Below are 11,893 nucleotides of genomic sequence, written 5' to 3'. Positions count from 1 at the left end.
AACCTAGGTTATTTTACGCACCAAAAGTGTTAGATGAAATGCCTGAATCAATTTGAGATGAGCAACATTCTTCTAGCCAACGAAAGTTGATGTTATAAAGTATTATGAACTTATTGGACTTGAGTTTAATGCTAATTTGATTTCATGATTACAAATGAGAGTTTAGTAATTGTTGATTTCGTGTTCAGGGACTAATTCCTTGAGAGAGGATTAGTCTATTTTTGTGGTCCATGTTCTATAACAGGTCTTAATTAATTACCCTTGATTCATTGATTTCGTTTAGTTCCTCAATCCCTAAGAAATTTCCTAAGACCCAGCGCTTTTATCTTATCGTTTAATCAATCTTTATTTCATTGTTTATTTTATTGTTTTGCTTGATAACCCAAAACCAAAAAAAAACATTGCGTTTTAGCTAAGAACGAGTCTCGCAAATCCTTAGAGTATCTTTGGTCCTTGTGGATCGGCCTCGAATATACTACCTAACGGTTAGATATATCGGGTAATTACTCGAGCAATCAGAGAGAGTGAGAGCCATTCCCGAAGTCAGCTTCAAGACCAGACTTGCATCTTGGAGTGAGACACATTGCCCATCATCAGTTTCTCACAAGATTTGCATTTTTGATAGGTGATGAACATGTCTCTGTTGATGCAGATGTGGGTGGTAGCTTCAATATCGTACCACCACTCCATTGGGCTTTCGTTGGTCATTACCACATTTGCTTCAGTGACCACCGCACATAGGTCATCTTCAGTCAAATTTATTTGATTGGCTTGACTTTTCACCGATTTAGCTTTGTTGCAACACTCGACAGCTTTGTGACCCTGCTTATGACAGTAGGTGCACTTTCCAGCAAATTTTTTAAATTCACCTTGCTTCTTAAAGCTAGTGGAGACTTGAGGTGCTATCTTGTTATAGCCACCCTTGTTGGCCCATCGCCTTTGTTGTCGTGAACAACCTTGGCTTTACCCTTTTTTCTTGTATTCAGCCATATTTGCATCATGAGTAGCTATAAACCCAGATTTGTCTCTCTTGTTTGACTCATTCTGCAGCTTGGCGATAAAGTTCTGTAAACTCAATGGTTTTTGCTTGAATTCAAGGTAGTTTTTGAAGTCCAACCAACTTGGAGGTAACTTCTCGACAATGGAATTCACTTTGAAGGACTCACAGATCTGCATTCCCTCATCAGCTATCCCTTGGAATACCAATTACAGCTCATTCACTTGGTCCATGATGGGCCTCGAGTCCACCATCCTGTAGTTAAGGAAGTTCGATGTGGCGAATTTTCCAGAACCGACATTGAAGACTATGTACTGAGTTTCCAAGTTTTTCCAAAGGATCTTGGAAGTACTGACTTCACTATACACACTGTATAGCTTATTCACCAGGTAGTGTAAAATTTGGCCTTTGCACAAGTAGTCCCCATGGGTCCATTGTTGTTCAACACTAGCGATAACTGTTGGATCAGTATTACTCGGGGGTAACGTTGGTACGACCTCAACGAGATACCTAGTTAGAATCAAGTTGTTTAGATAGAAATGCATCTTCTTATGCCACGACTTGAAGTTGGATCCATCGAGTTAGGCACATACACAATAGCATTTAGCAATGATCCAAGTGGCTGACCCTTTGTCTGCTCAGTTGGTTTTATCGTTCCATCACCTCCACCGTTCAAGGCAGCGTTTTCAAATTCATTAGTCATGAAAGACAAAAATAATGTCACTATTGAGAACAAATTTTAGGAATAGCGATAAAAACAATTTAATGCAATTCGCTAAGATAAAAATATTTTGTGGATCTCGTTATAAAACGTTCCTAGAATCAATTTTAAAAGTCTACAAAAATTGTTTATCAAACGTATGTAGAATCATTTTTGATCGCTCGGATCGTATACATAAACGTTTCGCGGAACTCGCCCATAGGCCTTCATGGAAACTGTGTTGATCGTGAGGATCATATAAGGAATCGTTTCGCGAAACTCACCCGAAGGCCTTCGCGAAAATCGTTTCTGTATACCTTGTAATTGTATATCGTTTGATTTAAACGTTCCACGAAGTTGCTAAAAGCGTTCGCAGTAGCGTTTGTATCGATATGAAAAACGTTTTGAAAACCGAATAAAATTGTTTTTCAAGACTGTTCGAGTAAGGATCCGTAATACAATAGCAGACACGGATTAGTTTGGATTACGACTATAGGACCGTGAAATCTCAATTTGTAAACAGAGAGAGAACTTTGTAAAACGATTTAGGAAAGACGATTTCAAAAACGAGTGAAGGCGAGATATGATATCGCTGCATAAATGTAACAAAAGCCTCATAAGTATTTCTCCAAACAGAATATATTTTGTGGGCCATTGGCCCACATTCCCCAAGGCCAAGGCCCCGGCGCACAGCGGCGCGTGGTTTGTTTTGCATAATGTGCATGTATCTCCCACACCATAGTCACCCGTTTCCAATAGCTAGTGAACCATGTTATAAGTGAAACACGTTATACTGTATACTAGAGAGAAAATTTTCAAATTTTCATCGTGGGACAATTTCATATTTTGTTATTACAAGCTTTTAAGTTAACCACTTTGGACCTCAATTACTCATTCAATATAACTTTAATTTTTAGTGCTCATTACAAGGAATCCAAAGACCCATTATCCAGTCATTCCGATGACGGACTTCACCGGAAAAGTTGCCGGAAAGTTGGCCGGAGCCACTTTGTAAAAAATGTGTTCCAACACTTACAACGTCAATTGTACACCTGTTCTCTCTCCCGCTCCTCCCGTCTTTTCTGATCAGTCCCACTCTTCGGTTCTAGGTTACTCATTGTATCCTTTGACAAATTACTTTTCTGATGATAATTTTTCCTAGGCCATTGAGGCTCTGTTCGTTTCTCCCTTCAGATTTATCATCTGGATGGAGATGAAGAATGATGTTTGTTTTTGATTATTTAACAGAGCATTTGGATGAATAAGTTGGATGGATCATATGAATGAGTTTGTAATTTTAGGCAAATTTGTCAAACTCATCTGGATGAACATGATTGGAGCATTTGGATGGAGATAATTCAGCCAAAAATAACAAATTACAAATATACCCTTATTTACAATCATATATTAAATAATGTTTATTTCCATAGATTTCTCATTTTATATTCTAAAAATCGCATATTTGCACCAAAAAGAAATCTCTAAAAATCGTAATTTCATTTTCCGTCAAAATCATAAAATCGCGGAATTGGGTTTTTTCCTGCCAAAACGTGAAATCATGATTTTTGATAGAAAATTTTGGAATTCGTCAAAACCGCAAAATCATGTTTTCCGCCAAAACCGCAAAATCATATTTTTCGTCAAATCATGTTTTCCCGCCAAAACCATAAAATCATATTTTCCCGCCAAAACCGCAAAATCATATTTTCCCGCCAAAACCAAAAAAAATTGAAGAATAACATTTTCCACCAAAACCGTGAAATCATATTTTCCCGCCAAAACTATAAAATCACGATTTTGGCGGGAAAATTACGGAATTTTGTTTTCCCGCCAAAACCGAAAAAAAAACTGAAGAATTGTGTTTTCCACCAAAACCGTGAAATCATATTTTCCCGCCAAAACTATAAAATCACGATTTTGGCGGGAATATTACAGAATTCTGTTTTCCCACCAAAACCGAAAAAACTGAAGAATTGTGTTTTCCACCAAAACCGTGAAATCATATTTTCCCGCCAAAACTATAAAATCACGATTTTGGCAGGAAAATTACGGAATTCTGTTTTCCCGCCAAAACCGAAAAAATTGAAGAATTGTGTTTTCCACCAAAACCGTGAAATCATATTTTCCCGCCAAAAGTACAAAACTTAATTTTCCTATAAAATCATATTTTCTCGCTAAATCAAAATTTCCCGCCAAAACCGTAAAATCATATTTTTCGGCAAATCATATTTTCCCGTCAAAACCGTAAAATCATATTTTTCCGCCAAAACCGTAAAATTAATTTTTATATGTTAAAATCATAGTTTAAAATTATTTATTTGTAAATATATTTTAGAGCAATAATTAAATTATTATAGCTAAGATTAAAATTAAAATATAATTAGATTAAAAGTATGGGTATTTTAGTCATTTTCTTGTTAAAGTCATCTAGATGCAAATGAAGATTTATAAAAATTAAGCAAACAAACAAAAGTTCATTTAGATGCTCCATCCAAATGAATATCAAAAAATTGAAATGAACAACATTCAGATGGAGCATTTGAATGAAACATTTAGATGAACCATTTGGATAGAAATGCCAGATGATCAAACGAACAGGCCCTGAGTTTATTTGGTTGCTATTACCTTTAATGTCGAACCAAATTATTTTAAAGAAGCTGTTCAGATTAAAGTCTGGAACGATGCTATAAAAAAGGAGGTTGAGGCTTTTGAAGCTCGCCTTGATTATTACCGAGAACAAAGGTAGTCAATGGGTTTACAAGACTAAGTAAAATAATGGTGATGGTTCCATCGAACGTTATAAACTCGCCTTCTTGTTCTCGGTAATAATCAAGTTGAAGGGGAAGATTATCACGAAACTTTCGCTCCTGTTGTTCGAATGTTTTGTGAAATATATTAAGGTTTTAATTTGTTGCATACTCTCAAAGGAAAAACATGAATTGGGGCTGCACCACGGCCCAAACCACCTCTGGTTCAAATTATCGTAACAAATTATTATTTAGTTACAGATATTGTTATGCTCAAAAAAATTTTAAAAAATTATATGTGCTTTAGTTTCATTCGAATTTGATTTTTTTGGTTTTATAAAATAAAAATTTTGCGTGTTGACATTCCTCTCCAAAAAACAAATAACATAAGTTGACAGACAAAATACAAAACAAGATCAAAGTTATGAGAAAGGATTCCTTGTTGGCCAATGTTATTTCTTATGAATAACTTGAAAAGGAAATATCCCTTATTTTTAAACATGATAAAGATTGGTTAAGTTTTATCCGTAAGACTTTCCTTTTTAATTTATTTTATTTTCCTTTTTTAAAATCGGGTACTTCAAAACTAATATCTAAGTAAACTTTTTTGAAAATAATTATTGATTAGTTATTTCGACCAATCCAACTTTTATTAATGAAAATATATATTAGTCGATCCAACCTAATTAGAAAAAAACATTAGGTCGTGTAGAGATGGAGGCTAAGAAGAGAAGAGGCGTAAACATTCCACATGACATTGTAGAAGAGATTCTAGTGAAGGTTCCGGTGAAATCACTAGTGAGATTCAAAGCCGTGTCAAAAGAATGGAGAGGAACCATAGAATCAAAGTTGTTCGTAGATAAACACACCAGGTCTCAGAAATATCTAGCAGAAGGACAAGCGAGAATCGTCAGGGTTATATCATTGTATGGTAGAACAATACGCAAACGTCTCCCTCTAGAAAATCTGGTGTTCATGCCTACCAATGGAATCGTTCATAGTTCTCCCTATCGACTCATTAGGCATCTTCGCCTTCCTCCTCAAGGTTATAAGATCTGCGAGCCTTGTGACGGTTTGTTTTGCATCTACACCAGTGATTGTGAATTTAGTCTTGTTAATCCTGCCACCACTAGCCGTCGAATACTCCCTGATCCTGATCCTGTTCATGATCCCTTTGATGCCACCTTGCCGTGTACTTTGGTAGGGATTGGAAGAGAGAATACTGTGAGTCCAAGGTATAAGCTAGTGTGGTTTTTCCAGGGTCATAAGGAAGTAGTGAATGACACTGCTAGGTGCAAGGTTTTTGCTCTTGACACTAATACTTGGAGAGACGTTGATCCGCCTAATTGTCCAGTTTACTATGACCAACCTATAATTCACTTGGATGGAGTGCTTTATTGCTTCAGCTTCGAAATGAAAGAGAGCTTTATTGTTCCAGATTACAATAAACAGTACGACGTCAAGCTACTAGCTTTTGATCTTAGCACAGAGACGTTTCAAAGCTTTTCAGTTACTCCGGATATCGGGTTTACAACGATACATGAATTAAGCATTTGTGTTCTTAACCATCGTCTATGCATCTTCAGGAAAAGGCGTTTTATAAACAGAAACGACCTTTTCTTCAACATCTGGGGTCTAGACATAAACAAGAGATCATGGGAAATTATGTTTTCCATAGAACTTTCTTGCTTCCCAGAATTCGAAAGCAAGATAATCATTCCGGTGGCATCAATCAACAATTATGTTATCCTTTCAAATGTTTCTCGTACCATCTGGGTACTCTTTGGTTCCAAAACCCATATTTTGCGTAGCAACTTTTCTTATGGTAAATACTTTATGTCTTTTTATGAGACACTAGTCTCTGTTTACCAGTAAGGTTCTGTTGTTACTTTACTATACAGCATATATATAGCTGTATTTCTTAAATTTTATATACTCCTATCTCTTTTTTGGGTTCTCTAATACACAAACCGCATTTTGAGCAGCACATTGTTTCTTTTTTTAAAAAGAATTTTCTGTATGAAGCTTTCTGTTTTAGCAACATTCTCTTTGAGGTTCCATTCAAGTCTCTCTGCTTCAAGTGTTTTGCTCCAAATTAATTGTTCAACTCTGTATATATACAGTTCAAGTTAAAGGATGTTCAGTTTATTGTAGTTATAGATTGTCATTCATTTTTTGATTAAGGAAGATTCTCTGTGTACTAACATGGTCATCTATATCGATCTCGCAGTTTATTGTCTTCGGGTGATACATGAAATTTATATGATATATTGTGTGTTTGTTTAGGCAGCTTGGACATGCTGAGAATATGTTGAGCTATGATTTTATTCTCAACTTTTCAACCAGACATGAGGTAAGGAAGTATTTGAAAGTTTTAAATCTTTTAACGGAATTTTCAAAAATTTCGACCGTTCTAATTGGTTCTTTGATTTGCTAAACAAGAGTAAAAAAAGTGGATTGGTTTTTGTGAGGTCAGATTTTCGTCTGCTGTTCATAGGATACTAGGGAAATTTGCATAAAAACGAAGAATGGTTTCCGATTACGTATCTTTAAGGTAAAAAGTAACTATAAAGCACTAATTAATCACGTGGAAAATTTGTGTTCTCTTGCTCTGTAGATATAAGAACTTTATCTTATTGACATTGACTTTCCATTGGCTTGATTAATTTATAGCCTCGTCGAAGATGGTTAAGAGAACAATATGAAGGGACGAGAAAACATACGAGGTTAGTGTATGGAAGACCTCATCCGGTACATAAGAAAAGGTCTCTCTACAATTTTTTTGGGTTTTCTTAGTCTTTTATGCTTGATATGTACGTATTTAAATTAATGATCGTGGCCACATGAAAAAATCTCTATAAAATTTTGAGTATTAAGACCTTCGTAGGTTTGACAAAAAAAAAAAAAAAGGCCTTCGTGGAAGAAGGTTGGGGTAGTGGATGAAAATGGGAAGGGTTGAAAAGTTTATAGCATTGGATGAGATTTGTTATGTTGAGGTGGTGCAACACTTCTTTATGTTTAAGGTTTAACTAAAGTTTAGGGTGCTATTTTTGGAAAAAATTACATTTTAGTGATATTTTTGTCAATCACCCAATTGTAAATAACATTATCTAAACTATGAATATACATATTCAGAAAAATTCTTAAATCGGGGGCAATAAAATATTTATTTACCTAATTTTGTGTTAAGCTCAAAAGATTTTCTTTCTAAAATTAGTATTCTACTAATATTAATTCAGATTGTATATACATAGCTATTAGGAAAATCTTTGTGTGGTGAATAATCGTTCCTTTAGATGATCTAGTTATCTACTGTCACGTCACGAGTGGAAAATCCTTAAAAGTTTGGGTATTTATCCATCAAGACCCAAACGAATCTATGCTATGGGAAGGCTTTTTAGGCTTTTCTTCGTTCGCTATTGGTGTGGCTACGCTATTAGGAGTCAAACTGGGAAAAGCTAGATGTGGGCATATGAGGAAGTAAATGACTTCGGGGAACGGATACAGTCATACAGTCCGGGTTTTGATACAAACATTACATGCCCGACCAAAGCTATACTTTATGTGTTCAAAACAGAGTAATTGTTCTTCATCATGTGTCATATCACATGAAACAGTTTTAGCATGTTATTGTAGTTGAGTTTTTCTGTAGACCTGTCAACTTTTCATTTGGACTGATGGAAAAACAAAATTATAAAGAGAGGATATATATTTTGTGTGAAATGTAAACGATATTTAGAGCAAGCTGATGTTAGAAATCTCTTAATAAATTAATTAGGTGAAATAAAAGAGATTTTTAGACCATCTCTATTGGTTATTTTTGGTGGGTGTCTAACTTTTTTTATAATTAATTTTAATGTTATTTAGTTATGAATATCTTTTAAGTGTGCAAAAATGAATAGAGATGGTCTTAGGGTTGTTTCAATCCGTGTTCAGAAAGTGTTTTATACCAAAGTTTTGTTTTTAACAAAATGTACGGTGACTATAAAGACACAAAAAAAAAAACAAATGCTTTATGTTTGATAAAAACCGAGTCTTCAAAAGTTGGAGAAGATAATTAAGAACAATATAAATATAATTGAACATTGTATTTTCATGTACAGTAAGTTTACTTTACAATATATAGGAAACATTGTTCCTTCTCAATAATCTAGTATATATAGTAAGTAAAAACGGATATGAAGATTTAAAAAATCCTCCAAAACCCATACAAATATAATAGTAACACAATCTCACTATATGGTCCTATAAACAAGTTTCAAACTAAAGAAATATTATAGTCATAAGAACCGCAACAAAAAGCTTGACGAGTATATTGTGTCTAAGCTGCAGATGGAGCTTTGACGTACTGAAGCACACCGGCTTCGGACAAAGCTTCGATAAACTGCTGAAGTGTCTGTTGCTTCTTGTGGCCGTCTCCAATAACAACATTCTTGTAATCAAGAGACTCGTCATTGTAAATGTCCCACCATTTCTTGACCAGCATATTAATGTCTTCTCTGTCCATGTTCTCTTCTTCTCCAGTGAATCTGATACAAATACCACAAACAACTTTCAGAAAATTTAAATCCACAACTTTCCTATAAACAAATTAATTTATATTAAAATAGCTCATATAGTATTATTATTACTCCTAAAGTAAAGTTCATGAGAAGAATGTTTGTGAATTTTAACTATTTTGGTTACATAAAATTGTTAGAACATATTTCTAATGTGAAAATTTTAGATATTCCAATTAAATTTGCAGCATTTAGTTCTACGATTTAGTACTACCTTCAACTTATTTTTAGTTATATGCAAAGATATTATTTTCTAATATATTAAAATTTTGGCTTCAAATATAGAGAAGTAAATAAACTTGATTGGACGCCAATATATATATAAAAAGAGAAACTTGATTGAAAATTATGTGAACTTGTAATAATCTTACCTCCAAGGCTTAGCACCAGCAGCACAGTAGTGGACAACTTTGACTTGGTCAAGCTCTATATTCTCTGGATGCCTCCAAAGCATTGCCAAGACCAAGTTATACACCGGTGGTATTGGCTTGTATATGTCCTTGAAGTACATATTCAAAAAGTCCTGTAACAAAAATAAACACAAAAAAACAAATGATTATAATATTTTTATGTACTTGTAATATCCATAATAATAATTAATAATAAAATTTTGGGTATTTATAGCTTAATAATTTCTTCTATATACCTGTTCAGCAAAAAGAGTGGGAGGCACAACTTTGACAGTCTCCAAGAGGCTATGATAAGTGGAGAGGTTAGGCTCGTAAACGAACATACCGGCGTTGAAGTACAAAGGCGGCTTAGGACCAATTAGCTCGGCCTCTGGCCATGTCACCTTGTCTGGACACTGTTGACAGTAGCCGATCTTGTACTGTGGCGAGTGGCTCCATGTCTTCTCGCAGAAACAGTCCATGACTGCGTAGAATTGGCCGTTTGGAAGATCAAACAAGTGATCTATGTTGTCGAACACTTGTATGTCACCGTCCAAGTATATCATCTTGGAGTACTCCACAAACTGCACCCATATATATTTTTATTATATAGAAGATATTATAAATATAAAAAAAGACCACTTAAAGTTGACATAAATATTTTTGGAAATATAATACAGTATAGTTTTAGTTTGTATAAAATACATAACTTACAGTTTTGAAAAATAAAAAATTAACAGAAAACATATGTATGTTGATTATAAATTAATATCGTAACCGAGTTTAATTATAACCCAAACGGTATACAAAATATCTAGATCGAGTCACTCTAATTTATTAAACCAAATTAACTAAAATTTATTTTGAGGAAGTTTAGAATTAAATTTACATAAAAAAAAACTTTTTAATTAAATATATAAAAAATAGTAATTAAAATTTTTTATTTTATTTTATTATATGTTTTTGAAACAAACAAAAGTTTTTGAAAAATAGAAAACCGAACTAACCAGAAAAAAATTATGCATACCTTCCAGATACGAAGCTTAGAGTAGTTGATAACGTAGTAAGCCATAGCAAACTCGGTTTGATTCTCCGGTGGATAAACCGGCTCTATCTCCTTAACTACACAGCCTTGATCCACCAGCTGTTTCCGGTGATCCTCCGGTACATCCGGCAAAACCGCCACCACCAGTGGATACTTGCTCTTAGCTTTCCTTAACCCCTTAGCAAGACCCACCACTCCTTTCACATAGTCTCCAGTTCCGGCGAGGAAAGTCACGTAAGCCCTCTTTTCTCCGCCGTAAGCGGTGGCTGAGAGGACCGGTCTGGTAAGTTTGGTATTGATCTCAGGTGCCATCTTCTTGTCTTTTAGAAAATACTTTTGTGTTTTGTGTTTGTTTTTGTTTTGTTTGAGTTTGTGTGTAGTGTGATGAGTTTGTTGGTGAAGCATAATGGTGCTTTATATAGAATTTTGTCTTAGTTAATTTAAAGATTAATTGCTAATTACTTTCGATAATTAAATATTTAAATACGACCGACTACTAAACGTTTCCAGAGAAAGATTTTGATCCAACGGCTATTGACCAATACGGTAGAATCCAACGGCTTAGGATACGCGCGCGAAGCTTCGTTTTGAATTGATTATTTGGATTTGGGTCCTACTTAAATCCAGGTGATGCCACGGCGTTACATATTGACACGTGTCAGTATCTGGACTGTTCGACTCATCAAGGTTTTTTAATAGCCCTGGTGGTGGTTGATCGGTCACTTATCACTATGTTCTCATTTCAGATACTACGACGTCGTTTTAGAAATTCAATTCTGTATTAGTGTGGGATTTTCTGATTGGTTATTTGGGTGACACGTGTCTACGTGGAATGTACTTGGCGGTGATGATGCCACGTGGAGAAGGAAAAGTCTTGTGGGACCATTTACCGTTTGGCCTATGTTAATTTCTTGTGGTAGTTTGTCTGACCGATGACCGACCGACTATTTCCGGTATATGTGGACGTTTAAATCAAAATATTTAATTGCATGACTCAAAAGATTATCTTTCGTCACTTTTAGATTAAACTTTTATGTTAATTTGTTTCTGTCAAACGTAATCCAAAGTTGGTAATACTTTTCGATATATAAACAAAGAAAGAATGTTGTGCGTTGCTTACATTTTGTTGTCGATATTCTATGTCAAAAAAAAAAAAATTGAACTTAAGAAAATGGTTTTGAGATTTTCTAAATATTTGCACGATATTATCAAATTGTTTAATTGTTACGAATGAATATTCTTTTCTATACTATAGTATTTGTGTTCAATTTGTACTCAAAATTTGAATAAAACTAAGAAAATATTACTTAAAATAATCTAACTAGACGGTTTTAGTAATTTCTTAAGTGAGGCAAACAAATAATATGTTTTTGTAACATAATTTTTTTTTTTTTGCTAAGCATGTTAATATCATTATAAATGAACAATCTGGTTTTACAACAGTTTGCTAAACCTA

General features: G+C 34.3%; 2 protein-coding genes across 2 annotated transcripts; one reads left to right on the top strand and one right to left on the bottom strand.

Moving 5' to 3' along the window:
- Nucleotides 1–5,158: 5,158 nt before the first annotated feature.
- On the top strand, nt 5,159–6,319 carry LOC110224506 (putative F-box protein At2g02030). Its single transcript, XM_021010603.1, has one exon. It carries the CDS (start codon nt 5,159–5,161, stop codon nt 6,317–6,319), a length of 1,161 nt encoding a protein of 386 aa, XP_020866262.1.
- A 2,181-nt stretch (nt 6,320–8,500) lies between these two features.
- On the bottom strand, nt 8,501–10,837 carry LOC9330721 (galactinol synthase 2). The gene is made up of 4 exons (XM_021015131.1): nt 10,420–10,837; nt 9,650–9,976; nt 9,375–9,526; nt 8,501–8,973 (listed from the first exon to the last, which is right to left on the bottom strand). Exons 1-4 carry the CDS (start codon nt 10,747–10,749, stop codon nt 8,766–8,768), a joined length of 1,017 nt encoding a protein of 338 aa, XP_020870790.1. The 5' UTR covers nt 10,750–10,837; the 3' UTR covers nt 8,501–8,765.
- Nucleotides 10,838–11,893: the final 1,056 nt, after the last annotated feature.

The sequence above is a fragment of the Arabidopsis lyrata genome, assembly GCF_000004255.2.
Source record: "Arabidopsis lyrata subsp. lyrata unplaced genomic scaffold ARALYscaffold_1, whole genome shotgun sequence".
Classification (NCBI taxonomy): domain Eukaryota; kingdom Viridiplantae; phylum Streptophyta; class Magnoliopsida; order Brassicales; family Brassicaceae; genus Arabidopsis; species Arabidopsis lyrata.
The sequence above is the reverse complement of the archived record's forward strand: the minus strand, read 5'-3'. Positions and strand labels throughout refer to the sequence as shown.

Coding starts and splice junctions, on each gene's coding strand:
- LOC110224506 (XM_021010603.1), top strand. CDS start 5,159: ATGGAGGCTAAGAAGAGAAGAGGCGTAAACATTCCACATGACATTGTA.
- LOC9330721 (XM_021015131.1), bottom strand. CDS start 10,749: ATGGCACCTGAGATCAATACCAAACTTACCAGACCGGTCCTCTCAGCC. Junction 9,977..10,419: donor CTAAGCTTCGTATCTGGAAG/GTATGCATAATT, acceptor ATATGGGTGCAG/TTTGTGGAGTACTCCAAGAT. Junction 9,527..9,649: donor CCACTCTTTTTGCTGAACAG/GTATATAGAAGA, acceptor TTTTTGTTACAG/GACTTTTTGAATATGTACTT.